General features: G+C 47.4%; 1 protein-coding gene across 5 annotated transcripts in view; it reads left to right on the plus strand.

Moving 5' to 3' along the window:
- The first annotated feature begins 5,819 nt into the window (after window positions 1-5,819).
- BCL11B (BAF chromatin remodeling complex subunit BCL11B) overlaps window positions 5,820-20,049 on the plus strand; it is a 91,900-nt gene continuing 77,670 nt past the window's right edge. Inside the window, exon 1 of one of the 5 annotated variants that reach the window (XM_032112549.1) lies at window positions 5,820-7,059. In XM_032112549.1, coding sequence (XP_031968440.1) covers window positions 7,002-7,059 — 58 coding nt within the window. In that variant the 5' untranslated portion in view covers window positions 5,820-7,001. Of the gene's footprint in view, window positions 7,060-8,971; window positions 9,685-20,049 lie in introns of those variants that run through there. The other 4 variants (XM_032112551.1, XM_032112553.1, XM_032112554.1 and 1 more) reach the window with 4 other exon arrangements.

A 20,049-nucleotide genomic window follows, 5' to 3' on the forward strand; every position in this document is an offset into this window, starting at 1 on the left:
GAGTCAGGAGCAGCGTCCTTGAAGGAACTGAGCTGGAAGGGAACACAATTTAGGGCTGGAGCATGCGCGTGTGCACACGTGTGTGTGCTCTCAGTGTGTTACAGCCGATGCCAGCTGTGGCCCTTGGCTTTGCAGCTCAGCCGTCCTCAGTGAGCGTGGACAGACACTGTCATTTGTCTGTCGAAGAGAATACTGTTATTTGATCATTTTCAATTAAGATGTGAGTAGTTGCCTGAGACATGAGCAATGACGCTAACATTCATATTTTGCTCCACTCTTTATGAACAGGAATGTGTAATTTGGGTGCAATATACAAGCACTCCCCGGCCAGGCATCCACACTTCCGCGATCTGTAATTGTCAACAGGAATAATGAAACTGCAGAGGCTGATACTGAACCTAGAAACTGATGAATTTCCCTGTTTGAGTTCCGTCGTGCAAGTTAAAATAGTAAAAATAATAATAACAACGATGCTAATTTGTTACTATGGATATACCCTATTTAAATAAAATAAGGTAGGAAGAAGGTAGAGGGAAAAAGAACAAGAATGAATGGGTTGCCGCTCTCTTCTGATGTTCAGATTCGGATTTTCATGATTCACAAGAGACAGACTGGAATGTTTCTGTCATGAGTTCAAGCTGAAGATTTCATTGCAACATTCAGAGCTTAGAGGCCTTTGTTATTTTAAACAATCTAAAGATTTCAAATCCTCTTAAAATCATCTGAGAAGGGAAAGAGAAGAAATTGGTTGAAACTTGCACTTGAAAGCAGAGGAGAGCTGTATCAATCCCAAATTTCAGCTCGTGTAAGTTTTGAGGAACACCTATGGAGGGAGGAGGGGTTCTTTGTCCCTACCACATGCCAGCCAACTTGCACGTGAATCTCCCATGCAAGACCGTGTTATGCATTTCCATAATGGACCAAGTTTTAAAAGTACTTCTTCTGACAAAAATAGCCCTCAATTTCTATGAGGTTTTCAGGGATATATATTTTTTTGGGATGAATTTAGTTCTGGTTCACAAAACTTAGCTTACTGCACCAAGCAATGATGGCATTTGTTTTCCAAAGGCACAAACAATCCTTGGATTGAAGTCGTTAGAAAAGATGTGCCAGCTTTTTTTAAAAAAGCCTCCCCAGCAACAGCGGGTTTTGCCCATCTTCCTTCAAATTTTTTTTCTTGTCCTAAAGCGGGTGCTGTGTGGATGCACAAATGGCATTCATAGTGGGATGGAGTACATGTAGCAGATGGGATGCTTGACTCCTTTTTGTGTTGGATGCTTGTAAAGCATGTTCTCCTCTACCTTTGCCTATTGGCATGTGCACACAGGTGCAGGTGGTCCTTTGCAGGATGAGAGAAGGTGCTGGACAGAATTGTTACCTTTTAGTAGAACTCTCAAGTTACAATTGTAGGGGCAGGTTTGGCTCTCACTGCAATCCCTGAGGTCCTGCAAGTAATTTCAGTGGGGACACAACTGGATCTCTACTGTCAGAGAGTCTGAAGCTTAAAAGAAAGAAAACATGGACCGATCTTGCACTTTATGTGGTTTAAAAAAAGCCCCAAAATAAAAACAGCGTTTTTCTTCTGTTCTGGCTTGCTGGTTCCATGAGGGGGGTTTGCCTTTTTTTTTTTTTTTTTTTTTTGAGAGGTGGTATTGTTTTGCTTTTATCTAGTTTTATTGAAAATAGGTGTAGGGGAAAACTCAGCCCCAGCATTTTGACTGTTATCTAGTACATTTAACACTTGGAAAGAGTTAGAAAGATGAGGGACTCTGTGTGAATTGAAAAAAATACCACCAAAAAAAGCCAGCAAAAGAACTCACAGACCACTGACTGAGGAAGGGACTCCAAGGAAGGCTTAGAATGTAAATGTTGAGAAAAATCTCATTTTCTAAATTCACTCAGAGAAACATCAGCAAGTCACAGCCACCAAAAATAAGGGGACACCAAATGTCTTGAAAACACAGCAAAATCTTCATCTCTTTTGCCTCACTCCAAAAAGTCTTGGGAATGGTGCAGGGGATAATACATTATCCTCTTAAGCCTTCATTTCACTGCACTCTCAAATACACCAGTGTCATGGAAGAGAAAATCAAGTGAATAAATATTGCAATTTATATATATTTGAATAGATAACAAGAACAATTTTACTGTTTGCCATAAATGAAAACCCCACCAAATCATTCCTCTAATTGAGGTTCTGAAGCTCTGTTTATGGTTGCAAAGTGATTTGATACAAAAAAATTACACATTTTGAGTTATTATATCGCCCAGAAATTTGATGCCACTTAACTATGTAATTTTCAGAAATGATATAAAACCACTGCAGAAAAATATTCAGGGAAGCCCAAAAGACCTCTTTTTATCTGTTTTTATGGGTCTAAAATGAGAACTCGCAGAGATCCTTGCTCTGTATGTGAAGGCTGAACTGCCACCTCGGGAGCTTTATTAATATGTATGTAAATATGATCTGGTTAGATCCTGTGTTTCTGTGCCGTTTCACAAGGTGGAGCGGCTAACTAAGCCGAACAGATCAACGCCCTGTGTTTATTTTCTTTTTTTTCCCCTCCCAAGCAGCAACATTTAAAGATTCAAAGAGAATGAGGACAGCAGCCTCATTTATGTCAAGATTGTCTCAAACCTCCTTCCTTCCTTCCTTCCTTCCTTCCTTCCTTCCTTCCCTCTCTTCTGTCCCCCCACCCTGCCCCAACTCCCAGACCTGTATCAAAACCAATTTACTTCTAACTTAGCATAAGCTTTCACATTAAAGACTTAGGAGAAACCAAAATCACATCACACAGAATCTGCAACTACAATTTTTCTTCCACTGAAAAGTTACTTGACCAAATAGGGAGAAAGTGGAAATGCATTCAAAATATGTCCAAGTGGCACATCAAGATTATCCTCCATGAGAATATTGGGACTTCCTCTTTACGCTGAAGCCGCAGTTGTTTATGCATCTACATCCATGCCAAATTTTACCTAAACACATTAAAAAAAGAAGAAAAGAAAAGTAAAAAAAGAGAGAAACCCAGAAGCTGAGCATGTGTGCTGAGAGGTCTTGACTCAGCATGCCTTGTTGTACATAGGATAAAATGGAATATTTGACATCAGATGAGCTTGTTTTTCCCTACGATAAGGACAGTGTTTCTGTATGAGAACTCCTCAAATCCCTTATACATTATGAAGACAGGAAAGATTATTATCTTAATACAAGATATGTAGCGCAAGAGAGTGCTTTCTCCCCTCTAATCTAAAACAAGGGGCCATAGTACTTCTAAAGCTAGTGAAAAACTTGTTTTCTTCTTGCAGATTATGCTCCCATTTTGCTTGGACTTTTTTTCTTTCTTTGGTGATATTTTTGTGGCGTTTTTTGGGTGTTTTTTTGTTGTCGTGGGGAGCTGCGGCCGCAAGTTTGCAGGCTGGTGGCAGAGGCCGGAGCTGAGCCGCAGCTCCAGGACAGCGGAGCGTAGACCTGGGGGGGCTCAGCCCCCTTTGCCGGCGGCGAACGCCCAGCACGGCCGCGCAGACCGGGACAAAGCGGGGCGATGCCGGGGCCGCCGTCGCCCGGGCAGCCCCCAGGGACCCAGGGCCCTCTCAAGGGGCTGCTGCGGCGGGTGAGGGAGAGACAGAAACGCGGGGCCAGCTGCAGATGGAGGCAGGTCGAGGGATAGGTCAAGGTTAGAAAGAGCCTGCTATTGATCTGGCTTTGAACGCGAGACAGGGAGAGCAGAGAGACTAAAGGGGGAGCTGTGAGACAAGACATTAACAGCTTTCAGTGCTAATGATCACAAGTGCCAGACAGGGGAGGAAAGAGAAGACTGAGAAATCACTTTGGAATTTTTTTTCCTCTATTGGGATGTATTTTCGTCGTCGTCGTTGGAGGCAGGCTGGGGGCTCAACCCCCGAAGCCCTGCCAGCAGCTGGAGGGGCGGGAGGGGATTGCGGTGGCCCCGCTGCCCCGGGCAGCTGGGGAGTCCGCCTGGTCAATCATTGCCGGCCCTTATCTCCTGCTCTCAGTGCCCACTGGAAGACACTGGTTAATCAACAGATGATGCCCAGTAACTTCCCGATAAGCCGCGCTCCCAAGGGGTGCAGCTTCCAGCAGCTCGCCCAAGAACGGCGGCGGCCGCCGGCGGCCGGACTTTGCACCCCTCGCCAGCCCCGTGCCCACGGCCGCAGCCCCGCGGCGTGGCCTGGGGACGGGCCGCGCTGAGCGCAGCAGCACAGCCACACAAAGCCTGTCGGCCTCGCCAGCCGCGAGCAGAGCGGGATCAAAGCGGGGAGAGCAGTGCGGGCAACCCCATCCCCGCTGATCGGCCCGGGCGCCTTCCCGCGGGGGCGGAGGTCAGCGAGGGGAGCCCCTTCTCCCCCCCCAGTTCCCCCGCCTTGGTGCCGCATCCTTCACCCCGACTCGGACGCGGCTGCCCCGCAGGGCAGGACTGGGGGCTCCCCCTTGGGCCCCGGGGCGATGGGCCCGTCCCTCCCCGCCCGGCGGCGGGGCCCCTGCTATCACCACGGTCATTTTCCTTTGCAGGACCCCGCAGAACAAACCAAACACACAGGGCGAACAATCGCAGCAGTTTAAGCGCCGTTAATGGTCTTGTACGTGTTTGTCGAGCGTTAGTAGAGGCGGAGGGCCGAGCCCGGGCACGGAGGGCAGTGCCAGGCTGGCCCGGCGCCCACCGGCAGGGGCTGGGGTGCCCGCCGCCCTCGGCGCTCGCCGGGCCGGGCTGCAGGGTCTGGCAGCGCCGGAACGAGAGCTGTGAGCGGGCGGGCGGGCGTGGGGAGGGAGAGGCAGATTTCCTGGAGGAGGCGAGAGCGATGCTGTTTAGCCAAATTCTTCTCAAAGCTGATTAAGGGCACCGAGATGAATTCTGGTCCCCTCAAGGCTCTCATGCGATTTAATACGAAAAATACTCATTTAATGAGGAAAGTAAATGACACGAGTGCAGCGCGGGTCTCCAAGTGGGCTCCGGGTACGGACTGGTTACTTGGGTTTCTGCTCCATCTGCCTCCGAGCCCCCAGGCCTCCCCTCTCCCCGTTCCCCTCGCCCTGGCCAGACCTGGTGCTGAAAAGCTATTTGCACCGAACTGTTTACTTATCGGGGGAGGAGGGAGAGAGAGAAACAATCGCAGGAGATGGGCTGGGAGAGAGGAGGTAGAGGGGGAAAAGTTGGTTTCCAAGAATGTTCCAAGTTAGAAACGCACGCAGTTGAGGGCATTTACCTGCGTGTGAAATAGGAGGACAAGTGCACTGGGATGCGGTTCCTGGGAACTCGGCGTCTCTCCGTTCGTGGCTGAGACTTAATTCCTCCAAGGAAAAATAGTCTCTGCCAGGATTTTAAGGGAAGGGGGGTAGGGGGTTGGGAGAAGGTCGGAGCGTGTGTGCGTGTGCGGATCGAGTGTGCGCGCGTGTCCCGCTACCATCGCACTTCGGGTAGGGAGAGAGGAGGGGGAAAAAATCCCTCTCCCCAACCCACACAGATATTTGTGTTGTTGTAAAACTGTTTGAAGAAATGCAGGGGGAACGCGCTCGCCGCCGAGGAGCTGCGGCGGCGCCTGGAGGGAAGGAAGAGCAGCCCGCGACCCCTGGAGAGCCTCCGCTCCTGGGCACGGACGGCGGGAGCACGACCCAGCGCCGAGCCCGGGCGGCGGAGAGAGGCGGCCGCGATGAGCAGCGGCGAGGCGGCGGCACGGGCGGGCAGCGCGGGACCGGCGGGCAGCGCCGCCGCCTCCCCCAGCGCCCCCGCGGACCCCGGCAGCCGCCCCCGCCCGAGCCGCCCCCGCTGCGGCCGGCGCCGAGCTCGGGGAAGTTTGGCCGTGCGTGAGGATGCAGATTTATTCCTTCCCCCCGCTCTTTCCCTGGCCGCCGGCGCTCCGCGCACTGAAAGCGGCGCTGCACAAAGCCCGGAGCGGCGGCGAGCCCTGCGTGTGCCGTAGTTGGTGTGTGTGCGGTGTGTGTGCGTGTGCGGTGTGTGCGGTGTGTGCGAGTGGCGTTTCTTGTTCTCTTGCAGGGTACAATGTTAAAAAGCCACCGCTAGTCGCCCCCAGTGCTCCTACTCTCTGGGTCTTTTTGTCTCTAGTGCAGATTAAACGTCACGTCCGCACTTGAACTTGAATTTTATCCCATTGTACAGAGGCAGCCCCAGCCATAGAGAGACAGAGCGCTCCCAGAGAACCAGGACTCCGCCATCTTCACATTGCAATATATAATAGTAATAGCCAGCACCAGCCCAGCTGCACTGGGGGCTTCCTTCCTTCCAGTCCCAGTGCCAGGCGAGGGGGGAAGAGTGCAAAGTGGTGCAGGAGCACTGGCAATCCAAAAGCACCAGGGCAAAGCAGTGCCACTTGAACTGGGAAAGAGGAGACACAGTTTCGGCTACCCCTTTTCAAAAAAATTCTCTCTATATATCTACCCAGCAAGGGTCAATCTCTGAGAAACATTTTTTTTTGGCGATTTTTTTTTTGTGTGGGGGCTTTCCCAATTCTAGTACTTTTCTTCTTTTTTTTTTAACTACTGTTTTTTTTCTTTTCTTTTATTTTTTTATTTTTTTCTTTTTTCTTTTTTTTTTTTTTTTTACCCTCCTGGTGGAAAAGCTCACTTGCCAATTTGCCAAGCACTCTGGAAAGAGGGAAAGAGAAAAGTGTCACTGGCGGTGCATATCCTCCTAAGTTCAAGAAGAGATCTGGAAGTCCAAGTGGCAGAAGCAGTGGAGAAAAGACAGTGTGTGAAAGAGAAAGAGAAAAAAGAGCGAGAAAGAGCTTTTCCTGATGATGATGATGACGATGATGATTTTTCATTGAGAGGGAATCCCATCCAGTGCACCACAGCAGCAACAAAAAGGAGGCTTTTTTTCGTTTTTGATTTTTTTTGAAAGAAGAACTCGATAAAGAAGAAGAAGAATAAAGAGGAAAAAAAAAAGAGGAGGAGGATCGGCCCCCAACACATCCCCCCAAACCAGTGCAGCTCTCCAGGCGATGCCAGTGTAAATGCCAGGGCAATGTCCCGTCGCAAGCAGGGAAACCCGCAGCACTTGTCACAAAGAGAGATTATCACACGTAAGTTTGAACTTGGAACCAGACCGAGCCGAAATCGAGAAGCAAAATTAGGGAAGGGGAGGAAGCGGTTGGGGGGGGGGGGGGGGAACTCCAGGAGCAACCAAAGCTGGTAAATGACTTCAGAGAGAGGGAGAGGAGAAGGGAATTAAAGAGGGGAGGGGGGTGTGTGGCTGGGGGGGATGGGCTGGGGGTGGAGGGGGGGAGAAGCCCGAAGTTTGCTGTGCGTTTTTGCAGCGGTGCGGAGGTGAGGCGGGCAGGCAGGCGGGAGGGCAGGCGGCATGGAGCGGGGAAGGAGCTGCCGGCGGGCAGAGCGCGGCGTGGGGCGGCGCGGGGCTCTCCCGGGGAGCGGCTGCATGTGCGGGGGGCGGCGGAGCGGGGCGCGCTGCTCCGGGCCGGGCCGGGCCGCCCCGCCAGGGCTCCGCTGCTCCTCGTTCCTTGCTTCGGGGGCAGCACGGAGCGGTGGGAAAAGTTGGCCGAGAGCCTTGCCTCGGCGTGACAGCCGGGCCGCGGAGGGGGGGGCGGATCAAGGTGGGCAGCAAGGGAGGGAGAAGCGGAACGGCCGGAGGGACTTAGCGGGAAGCACATGGAGACGGCGGGCCGGCGGCGGCGGGGCCGAGCCCCCTGGCACTGGAGCGCGGGGCAGGTAGAGGGCCAGCTGCGCCCTGCCCGCCCCAGGTGCATCGCCGGCGGGGAAAGAGAACACTACTCCGAAGCGCGGGGCAAGGCAGAACCAGCTCAGCTGAGGCTAGAGGCAGGGCAGGGGCTGCCGAGGGGCCGGGTGCGGGCGGCAGTGTCTGTCGGTGGCGGAGGGCACGAAGAAAGCCGAGGCGGGGGCCGGGGATGGAGTGCACGAAATACGGGCCGGGCAGCTGCACCGGCTCGCCTGCGGGGCAGGAGCAGAGGCTGCACTTTGCTGAAGCTCACATTGTAAGTGAAAATACACACATATCCAACCCAGCCCCCCCCCCCCCCCAAAAAAAAAAAAAAAAAAAGAAAGGAAAAAATAAAGCGAGGGGAGGGAAGGAGGCATTCCCCCTCCCCCAGCACCAGAATCCCCCTCCTCCCCGTTCCCACCCCTAAAGCTCTGGTAGAGGGGCAAGTGCCTGCAGGCAGAGTAGGGGGCAGGTCCCCGAGTGGGAGCCCCGCTCCGCCGCTCCGCCGCTCCCGTCCCCGGGGGCTTGTGCCGCGAGGCGGGGGGGAAATGTGGGGGCGCCTCCCGGGGCGCGCAGCCCCCAGCGCTCCGCGCTCCTCCGACGCCTCCGGGGCACGGGGAAGGGGGAGGTCAAGGGGGTCTCCATTTCCCTCCTATAGCATAGGGCCAGTTTGGGGGGGTAGTAAGAAAATATCGGGCACGACGTGGACCCGCACCCGGGAAGCCCGGTCGGACCCCTGCCCCCCCCTGCCCCGCAAGACGAGTCCGCAAGTTGTGCTGCGGGGGGCGGCGGCTCGCACGGAGCCAGCCCGGGGCTGAGCCTGAGCCTCGGCGGATCCGAATATTTATGTTGAGATTTTAAAAAATTTAAATAAATAAATAAAATATTTCCCCGGCTTCTCTCCCCTCCCCTGAAAGCCAAGAATAGGAGCCATCTGCCAGGAGCATTTGGTGCTTGCGAGCTCCTCTCTTTCTTTGTTACCGGTGATAAATTTCTGTTTGTAAGATTTCCTTGGGAATCGAGATATATATATGTATATAATTTTTCCACCTCCTTTGGGATTTTCTTTTCATAGCGGAGGGTTGTTGGGGGACGGTTTGAGTTCCGAAATATAAATTTCTCTCTCTGTTTCTCTATTCCTATTTAAAATATATATATATATATACATATATATACTCTTTTTTTTTTTTTTTTTAATGTGCGTCTTTATTTCTTAAAAAGTACCCTCACCCACCCCACCCCCAGCCCATCAGCTGGTGGAACCTTGATGAAGATGCATCTGGTATTCAGCTTTTTCTGAGGGGGTTGTTTTTTAATTCATTGTTATTTTGGAGCCAGATTTGCATCACCATAAAAGGTGGATTCCCCCCTTCCTCAACTCCCTCCCCTTCGTTAATTGCATTTTTTATTTTAACCATCCGGTTTGGAAAATGTCTTACTGTTTTTGTTGGTGGCTTCTTATTCCCCCCCCCCCCCCTTTTTTTTTTTTTAAATTTTCTTTTTAAAAGAAAAAGCATCAACAGCCACCTAAATCGCCCTGTGTAATTTCTCCCACTTGTTTTCTGTCTCACTAGCGAGGAGATGTGGGATATTGATAGGGGGTGTGTGGAAAATCTGTTTTGTTGCGCACGTCTGAATTTGTTTCAATGAGTGAAACATTTCTTTTCTCGCTGCTCTTGCTGCTGAGGGGGGGGGAGGTGGGGTGCAGAAGAGAGCCAGGTAGGTTTGTTATTCCAATTCGATCTCCTTTTCCTACCGCTTTACTTGAAGGTAAATAATGAGGCAGGAGAGCATTCAAAGGTGCCGAGGAGCTGCGTGTACAATGGGTTTAGCGGGAAGGCTGGGGGAGGAATGGAGAGCAGAGCAGTACGAGCTTCCCTCCCTCCCCTCTTGTATTTATCTATCTCTCCATCCTGAGGAAGCTGGCGGAGAAATCAGGCTGCATACTGAACAGTGGCAGAAAAAAATGAAGGTATCCAGGGGAGGAGGTGGTGGGAGGCGGGGGGCGGGGGGGAGCTGCGTTGGGCTGGGGTTGGGGCTGGGGAGCAGAAGCACAGGCATTTCAGCCCACAGGTCTGAGCCTCAGCTGTAGGTTTGCAGGAGAGGGGGTCGAAGACTGTGCACTCCTTGGGAAGTGTCATTCATGGGGAAAAAGCAGCCAGGCAGAGTGTCCTCTCTAAAGGGGAGTTTGGAAAGCAGCGGGCAATAGAATAGGAATCCAAAGGACTTACAACAAAATAGAGTCAACCCCATGCCAAGCCCCCAAAGCCAGGATGAATTGATACTATTCTCAGAAATCTTGCGTTTATGTCGTGTTTAGCTTGGGCTTTTTTCTCTCTGTCTCCCTTTTTAGCATCTGTCAGGAGAGTTGCATTTCAGGATGGATTGGAGGTCTTTGCCAGGCAAGGAAAGAGAGATGGGGAGAGAGACAGAGAGGGAGAAGGGTCTTCTGACACTGTTCAGCTGGACTTTATTTGGTTTCATGCACTTGGTGTTTGGAGAAAGGTTTAGATTCTGAGTGTAAGACAAACAAACTCAAAAAGGAGAGAAAGTGCAGTGTAGTTGTGCTCCAGAGTTGCAGCATCTCATTAGCACAGTGGTCTTTAGGACTGCAAAACGGAGTGGCCTGCTTGTTCTTACCAGGCTCACCCAGGCAGCCTTCTAACTGTGTACGTGCAGGACAAAAAAAAAGAGATGAAACACACAAAGAGAAGAGTGCAACTCTGGACCTTTCTTCACTGGTGGTGGACAGAGCAAACTTGGTGGCCAAGCTCATTTAAATCAGTGGACAATGCAAAAACCCCGATTATATAAAGAAATGGAGGCTGAAGTGTTGAGCTGCTCTGTGCAAAGAAACCTTATTTTGATTTGATTCAAATTGCTGATTTTCCAGCTTAAGATCTTCCATTTTTAACTTAAGAAATCTGTTTTCAAACTAGCCCTGCATTTTGCATTTGAAGGAAATATGAAAGGCAAGAGCATGTGAAAAGCTCGTTGGTAGCAGTTTTGCAGAAGGCGGCAAAGCAAGAACATTTATGTAGGGCAGCAGTAAAGATTGAGAAGGAAAGGCACAGGAAAATCATACAATTCCAGGTAGGGAACCAGGTTTCCCAAGGCAGCTCTTCAGTACCTGGTCAACAGGTTTCCTAGGAAGAGCAGTAATTTCCTGTATCACTTTGTTTTGTACGTAGTCATTAAAAATCATAACAAAAACCCCTATGATTTTTTGCATGTCAAAGTTTTGCAAATTGCTTCAAGGAGCTTCTGTTAAAATGCATTTAGATTTAGTGCAATTAACGCACTTTCCCTGCAGAACAAAACCCACACCAATGTAATCAACTCTAATACAAAGAGAATGTAAGCTGTGACTGAAGAATTAGAGAGGAAATTACTATTATTTTAAGGATGGATGACTTTTTCATAATACCTGCATGGTTGTGCACAGAAAAGCTTAACGTGCTTTTAAAAGACATTACTTGTGTTTACTTTAAACAGGACAGGGAAAAAAAACGGTTGTATGCTGTCGACTTCCAGGTTGTCTTTCATTTAAATGTATTTGTATTGGACTTAAAAGATAAATAAAAAAAAATACTGGCACAATTTCATAGTTTCTGGTCTTTTAAAATATTTTTAAATACTGGTGCAGAGTAACTAGGTTGTGGCTGTGGGTTGTTCTGTCCTTTTTGGTTGATGTGTCTGGTGGCTTAAATAGATATACAGCGGGTGAGAAACCATTGTGCAGTTTTTGCTGGTCGGCAGATGCAGAGCATATTTTGTCAGGCTTACTTAAATACTGAGAAATAAAACTCTTCAAGATTTTACAAACTGGCTGCCTTTAATAGGAATGGCAGGAGCCCTTGTTTTGCACAAAATGTGTGTTTCTCTGCAGAACAAAGGTTTTTCTTGTGGCATATTTGGCAATAATTATGACTTAGAGGAGTGTGCGGTCGAAGAAGTAGCACAAATTTTTGATATCATTTATGGACTCTGGTTGACTTCAGCTGCTCTTCCCACGGCTGAGTTCGCTGCGAGCAAACCTCTCTGCTTCAAAAATACCTCGCACACGATGTTAGTTTGTCTCCCACATTTCCTACCTGGATCTCTTTGCTCTTTGTGTTGTTTGTTGATGGAAAATACTTTCCAAAATAAACTTCGCTGGCTGCCGGCGCCTGCCGTGTGCCCCAGCCGCCAGTGGCGGGGGTTGGCGACTAGGGGGAGCTCCCAGCCCGTGCGATGGCCGCGCTGGCCCCGCCGCGGGACGCGCGGGATGCGCCGCCGGAGCCCGCACCGCCGCGCCCGGCGCGCACCGCGCTGCGAAATGTGCTCGGCACAAAGTTGTAGTATTGATTTTCATGCGAAGATCTATACAGAGCTAGCCGAGAGAGGCTGACAGAGAGACAAATCTATTTTTAACTAAATCGCCGCTGATTAATTGACTCGGGCGGACAGGAGTTTTTAATTAAAATTAGTTTTTAACGGTGCTTTTTATCGTCAACAGACAATGTTTAAATTCTCGATTTGTTGTTGTCAGATAATGATCGTGGTAATGATACCTGTACATGAGTGAGCTCCAGTGTGGTGGGGAGCAGGGGGAACCCACAGAGATCCATATGTTTGTTCCAGTGGATGTGCGAGGACAGAGTGAAGAAGCTGGAGTTGTAGGACAAGATGTGTGCAGCAACAAAGCAGACACACCTGTACAGAAATTGGCTTAGATTATGTATCAGAAAGCCACACATACCCCTGCTGAGAGGATTTGATATGAAATAGTTTACTGTATTTTGATCCTCAGGTCCTTAGAGCAAACTATCTGCAGTTCCTGCAAATGAAAATAAGCATTCTTTTGTTTTCTAGAGAAATAAACACAAAATCACATCCGTCATGTAGAAGTTGCTGCTGAGCAGCTCACAGGCTTCTCCAATGGGCTTGTGCTATTCTCTGCTGCAGTCGGCTTGTGTGTCGTGGACGGACTTTAGCAGGATGCTCTCCTGCCCAAATGTATAATTTAGTGGCATACACATGGGAAGCTTTGGATGTCTGTTTCACCCATCCTGAGAAGTCCATCAAGTTACAGCACTATTAACATAGCAGAAGCATCTTATTTTTAGGGTGCAATATGTGGATGGAGGTTATCCTGTGACAGGAAAGTGCGCTTTATTCTAACCTTCAAGAGAAGTAAATTAGGTCAGACAAAGGATCAGGGCTGTCATCAGCTGTACAAAAACCCTTCACTCTTGGGTAGAGAGGACCAGTAATTTATCTGATGATTTCTCTACTTCATTTAATGTTTGAATTGAGCTAGTTGGAAGCATATAGACAGCAGCCAGCTCATTTGACAGACTGGTAAGCTGAAGAGCACAGTGCCTGGGCCATTGCTGATGCTACTGTTGCACAGCCATGGGGAAAACCTTCCTTTCTCCCCTCCCAAAACCTCAGACTTCACTTACTGTGGCTTTCCTTCCATCGCATGACTGTTAACTTTTTCAAGAGAAACAGCTATCCTTCTCTTCTCCTCCCCTTCGCCTCTGCCCACCGAGTGCACACACACCCACGTTCCCCTTCCTCTTGCTCCCTCCTCTGACTCCCACCCTTCCCACTACCCCAGGCTGAAGCCTGGTGGAAAAGTGTCCCTGCAGAGACCTGCTACCCCAAAATGGCTCTCAGCCTCCTTGCCAGAGCATTTCCTACTCTTTGGTTGCAGCCGGTTTCTCTAGGGTTGCAGTGCAGTTGTTGGTTGAATTTAGTCTGCCTTTGGTACCGTCCAGAGAAAGCATGTGGAAAAATAAAGAGTGGTTTGGGTTTACCCACATGCTTTAAAGTTAGCAATGCCACTAAAGCACTTGGTGAAGCATCAGCATCGTCTGTAGACGGCTTTATATGTATGTATCTTTTTAATGAGGGAGGGAAAAGGCATCAATAACTGCATGCATTGATAAATGCATGATTCATTCAGCTGCTCGTACTATAGCACCTTCCTCCTCGGTGTTTATTTACTTTTTAAAATGTATCTGGGCAGGCTACACACCATTTCTCGGCACTCAGTTGCAGCCTCAGAGGCAGTTGTGTGTTCAGCTCCTGAACATCAGTTAAATTTTCTCACTGTCTGCCCTCCTTCTCAAAAAGCTGTTTCTTGCTCAGTACTGTAGACCTTTGCTGGAGCTTTAAGTAGCAGCTTGTTTCTTTTCTTTTCTTTTTTTTTAAAATTTTTTTTCAAAGGATATATAAAAAATGCCTAAAGCAGGCTATTCGAAAACAAATTAAAGTAGAGGGACACACTTCATGCATTGCAGGCACGCGCCAGTAGAAGGGGGTTAGAAGAATATAATCATTTTACTGGCAAAAGTGACACCAGATCGGGGATTTGATTAATGGTGCAGCATTCACAGGGACTTAGTTCTGTATTTTTGACATATGCAAGTCTTTTGTGTAGTTGCCTCAGCGCAAGAAATTCCGTTTTGTTTTTTTCCTGGAGCAGCTGATAATTTGTGTGTGTGCTGGATATGCCCAAGGTACTTTCCAAAGACTAAGCACTAGACAGCACAGTACAAAAAAGGAATCCAAAGTTAAGAGAGAAGAAAAAAACATACTGGTTTACTTAACTTTTTTATGACCCCTTTTACTAAGCCACTGGAAGAAGCCATAAATTCGCTGAATGTTATAATGAATATGCTTCAATGAAAGTAAAAAAAAACAAGGCTTAAGAAAATTGTGTATGAGCAACAGCGTGCCATAAACAATTGAAAAATGCAGTCTCTTTTGAGCCTGATATTTAAGAAAAGAACAGAGCTGTTGTGTGTTTAATACATGCTCAGAACTAATTACTTAATTTTGATCATGCCTTTTAAATCCTTGGGTAAGGATCTCTGCTTCCAATATTCTTTTCTATGCCAGATGAAAGCCTGTACCCAAATACCGCTCCTTCTCCTTTTGTGGCACCGAGCACTCCTTTCTCTCCTTGGTTGTCGTTTAGTTTTAAATAAAACAAATGTATTCACTGGGGAACAAAGAATGCTTTTATATCACATCATCACATCCCATTTTATCTGCAGAGATTTACAGCTTCTGCAGTCTATAGAAGAGCCTATGCATTTTCCGCTTTCAAAAGCAGTAAATATTTTTTTATGAATCTACAGTTTACTTAAGAGGAGACACACTACTCCCTTCCGTAACACTGTACATAGTTTCTGAAGAAATAACCTCTGAGAAGTGTTGGAGATTTGTGCAGATTCTTGGATATTCTTGTCTTTTGTCCTGTTTGGGTCCGGCGTGGTTATTGTGTCATTTTCCTTCTTCTTTTCCCTAAATCCTGATGTGTTGACTGGCTCTTTGTGGCAGTGCTCGGGCTTGTTCTGTCTCAGGTGTGTACAGAGGGGTAAACTGCTTTCTGAGAGATCCGGTCTACTTCTGCAAAAGGTGTCTGAGGTACCAGTGCTGCAGGATAGTCCTACGACTCGCAGCCCTCTGCGGGTGCTGAAGCGTTGGAGTGACCGGGTCATTTCTCGCACCCTCCCTGCCCCGCCGTGTCCCGGTCCCGTTGCGGTCCCAGCGGGGGCGGCCGGCTCCCTCCTGCCCGCCGGGGCCCCCGGCACCTGCCGCGCTGCGCCGCCGGCCGCCCGGCACGTGGCCGCGGGTGACAGGACGGCGGCGGCTCGGCGGCTGCACCGAGGCCACGCTCGCACGGAGCGGCAGAGCCTCGCCTGCCGCTGCTCCGGCTGCCTTTGTGCACTTTGCACACGCCGGAGAGTCGCAGGGCAAGTGAGGCAGAGTGAGGTCCCCTTGTGTTTCTGGAGCTTCTCCGTCAAGTTGCCTCTTTTGGCCAACTCAGCCTCAGAGTTGCATTTAGGAAAAATTTAAATACTACAAACAATTGTTTTGCAGTCTTCAGAATAATTAAAAATTGGTGTCAGATAAGCGGTGCCTAGCACCACTGAGTGTGATGCTGATGCAATATGTAGGCATAATCTCAACTCTGCACCTTGTGGCTGCAGGGAGCTGCTGGGAGGCTCTGGAAGCAGGTTATTGATAAACTTTGACGGCAAGGAGCCGCATCGCCCACTTTGAGCAGCGTTAGTCTTTGCGCAGCAAGGATCCTGACACCGATCTTGGTGATAACCCAGCCAGAGAGCGTGTGATTCGAGCTATTTCCGTTAAGCATGTTGATGTTACAGTAAATGTGACATGTGGGTGTTGATTGAAGGGACATCATTTTCAGGCCTGCTTTGGGCCAACACCCTGAAGAGCAAGTCAGTCCTCTGTGCTCGCTCCCCAACTAGGCTGAGCTCTCTCTGGCTGTGCCTTCAAGACAGCAGGGACTGCGTGAGGAGAACAGTGCACTTAATGTGCTGCAACACATTTCTGGGCAGTTTCCTGTGCCTGGCCATCACGAACTGAGTCCCCATGGTGGACCCTGGGCACCCCCAGCTTGTCCCAGAGAAGGGTGGTCCCTGGGGTAGCCTGTGCCTTGTCCCCCAGGTGGGCACAAGGGTGGGCAGTGGCTGTGGCAGGGTGCCAGAGCAGGCAGGGCACCCAGCAGCGGCTCTGCAGTGAAGGTACTGGCAGCACTCACCTTCACCAGCCCGTTATTGATTTGTGCAGAAACCAGCCATGGGGGGGAAGTTTCACACACAGCAGTTTGGCCCAACACCAAAATGTTTCCTCTTCACCCTTTCTTTGCCTCATTTTGATACTGTGGAACAAGAAAAATGAGGAAGAGAATAGGCTGGCAACTTCTAGATCCGTTCTTACCCTGGTTCTGCAGTGCAATAAAAAGGCAAGAAAAAAAAAGACGGCTGTCTGGACCCAGCCTCACCCAAACTCTGTGAACAAGCATCCATAGTTCTGTCCTTTGAGGCCTTGGAAATGCTTTTTAGCAAAACAGTCTTTTCCACGATTAGTGGGTAAGATTTTGAGACAACTGACAGGCAGAAAGTAGTTAGCGTGTGCATTCAATTTAATACTGGGCATGAGAGCATTGTTTGCATGGGACACATATGCTCTAATGATGTCACCACGCTGGAGTAGGAGTGCTGGTGGCTTTGTGACAGTGCCTTTATGGAATTAAGGGGTTTGTCCACTGTATTTTGGTGTGGTAGGCAGCCAGAGATCTTGGAGATGCTGCTTAGAGTCCAGTCAGCAAGTGTAATGCTTTTTTAAGTAAAGCAAATGATTCAGACTGTCCGGTTGCATTAATTTCACAAAGCCATTGTATAACAACTGTGTCACTCATGTCCCCAAAGACTGCCCGTCGCCAACTCACTGGGCTCCCTAGGCAGGCAGTGCCAAGGCAATCCTCTGCATAGGAATCTCTGGATGTAGGGAAAATACTGGGCGTACCTTAGCACACCTGAAAGAACCAGGGCATGAGTCCTGGCTGGAGACAGCTCATTTGGTTTTTTTTACTTTTTCCATGTAAGTGACATGAGATGTTTTCCATTCTCCTATTTTGTGTGGCTTAATTTCTTCGTCTTAAAAAATATAAATTAATTTAAAATAAATGCTGGTGAAGAAACACCCTCCTACCTCTAAACCCAGCTACCAACAACAGCAATAAAACCACAGAGTTAAATTCAAATAATGTGAAGCTACTCATTTTAAACCCACAGACAGAAGCAGAGTCAGAACTCTAGATTGAGACTGGCCTAAATTGCCCCACTGGTATTAAAGGGCTCCTTAAACAGCCTGAGATCTTGGCTGTTGTATTAACCAGGCATGACCCGATGTGTTATGGGCTGGACTTGCAGGCTTTTTTCTCTTTTCCTTTGTGGGTTTTAAATCTCTCCTGTAATGTTACTTGAATGTAGGTTTTTAATGGCTTAATTGAGTTGTCAATAGGAAGCGTTTTCTTTCTTGCTTTTTTTTTTTATTTTGAGTAAAAAAATAAATGCAAATTGACATGGATAAAATGCATTTGAAGATCTATTCAGTATTTTGTTTTTCATTCTTTTATATGTGTTTTCCATGTTGTGAATAAGGGGATGTAATATAGCTTCTGCATTGTTGGGTGAATAGCTGGTCTCATGATTGATGATTTATTAAGCTCAAATCAGAAATAGAGTTGAGTAAAAAAAATCTTTTGATAGTTTGAAACCCAATTACTACTGATCATGAGGGCTCAGCGTACCAAGAAAACGAAAAGCTGATTTTCGGTGATGTGACGACTGCCAAAATATGAAGGAATACCAGATGTTATTTTAAAAAAAGTGCCATTGCGGAGTCCTTGGAAAGAGAGAGTGAGCGAGTGTAAGCGAATAGGCATATGTGGATTTAACTAATATTCAAATGAAGCGTAGAACTGAAAAGAAAGAATTCATAACAGTTTAGCTGTTTAAACCTCCTTCATGTTTCCACAGACGCCTGGTCAGGACCCTTATCAAATGCAGAAATTTTGCTACTTTTTCTGAAGAGCACGATCTATATCATAGGCAAAAAAAATTATAAATCCTCACAACAAAAAGACAATAAATTTGAGATCAGTGCTTTTCTTTTTATTTGTTACATATATATAAATGCTAAAATTCAGCCTTCGTAATGTAAGACACAGATTTTAATCAAAAGGCTTTACAGGAATGTTAGTGAAACTAGTAACAAGCATTTTTCCCCTCTGCCACCTTTTATTCTTACGACCCTTCATTCAGTTCCTGTTTTTGCGTAGTCTTTTCCAGCTCTTTGTCCCATCTCCTGCGTGTGTATCTTCGTGCCTGTGTGTGCCTCTCTGTATGGTTTTTTTTTAATATTTTGACACACTGCTCCCCCTTAATAGGAATTCTGGCTACAAATAGCATGCACATTTCTAAAAGACCCTTTTCACAGTCCTTTTCTTTTGGCTCTAAAATGATGTATATGTAATTGGTAATTAAAGGTGCAAGCTCTCTTCAATATAAACAATATTGCTCAATGTTAGATCATTAAAGGGAACCGCAGCACTAAATAATTACCTTTTGCATCGTGACACGCTGTTCGCAGGCATCCGCTCCCTTCCCAGCAGTGCCTTTTCAGCACAGAGCTATAGTTACATTTTTACTAAGGCAAGGATGCATCTTCTTATGATATAAATTGATTAATTAATTGCTTACTATTGTCTTCAAACTCCTTTTAAACTTAGATTAAGGGGAAAAAGGTAATTAATGATTTTCAGAATGAGTGAGTTGGGAATCATAAGCCTTCTTGTGCCCATCGTCTGCTCTAGCAGGATGGTCCATGCTTGGACACTTCTCTGGGGTCCCTGTCCTTTTCTGTGGTCACTGGTGCTGCTGCTGCTCTCCGCTTTGCTGCTAGGGAGCTCTGATGCGACTTGTAATACAGCTGGTTGATATGCTGATCAGTTATTTATTCTGGAAGGCAAAAATGGGAACGATTCTTTTTCTAAACTACCTTTTTTCAAGGCGTAAACATTTTTGTTGCCAGGCAATGCATTCCACCTTCTACCTCTTGCCCCTTTTCTATGTGTTTCTTTTTTTTTTCACAATTGCTGAAAACTGGGACAAAAATCCTTTTGTTTTCAGACTGGAGAAGAGTCCAGATCTGAATTACAACATCTGTTTATCACAGTCTTACTTCTTTGAGATATTTGTGTTACTTACTTTCCCCAGGAAATCTATGAGGAAACTGCTAGGGCTAATAGAGAACATTTTTCCTCCTATTCCTTTAATCCTGATTCGATTAGAGGTCTCAGTCACTGATTTACATACTGTTAGTTCCTCTGTTTTGTTCAGCCCAAATCCTATAGTCCTTGCAGAGGCAAACCAGCCTTAGGCAAAAGTCAGTGGAAATTTTGCCTGAGCAAAGTCCAAGGTTTGTATGATTTGTCAGTTACATGGCAGAACAAGAGAAAACAAACCAAAAAACCATGTTTTGCCCCAGAAATGGATTGTGATCCACAATTATTTTATAGTGTAAAAATTCTCTTCTAAATACCAATTTAAAACATACTGGGTTTTATTAATTGTGAAATGAGAAGTTAACATATTTCCTAGAAACTGATTCAGGTCATTCAGAAATTCTTTTCCAGTCTTTGGGGGTAAAAGTAGGAAATTCAACAGGTCTGTGGATAAGATTTAAACAAAAGCCCTTTTATTAGCCTATATAGCAATGGCAGGGTTATTTGGCATTGGAAAAATAGAGTGGAATATTTCAGGCTCAGCCAATATTCCAGTATGTTAAATAAGTGCCTCATTCCCTTTCCCACTGTACACACTTTTGAAACCCCTTAACTGCTCATGAGACCATATCCTGCTTATGATAGTCTTGCAAATAGTTTGTTGTAATTTCTGCTAATGGGTGGTCATTTAATCTTGCCGGTAACTGAATTGGGACAAGGTGGTACTGATTTTGTATGTAA

Source organism: Corvus moneduloides, chromosome 6, assembly GCF_009650955.1.
Source record: "Corvus moneduloides isolate bCorMon1 chromosome 6, bCorMon1.pri, whole genome shotgun sequence".
Taxonomy (NCBI): domain Eukaryota; kingdom Metazoa; phylum Chordata; class Aves; order Passeriformes; family Corvidae; genus Corvus; species Corvus moneduloides.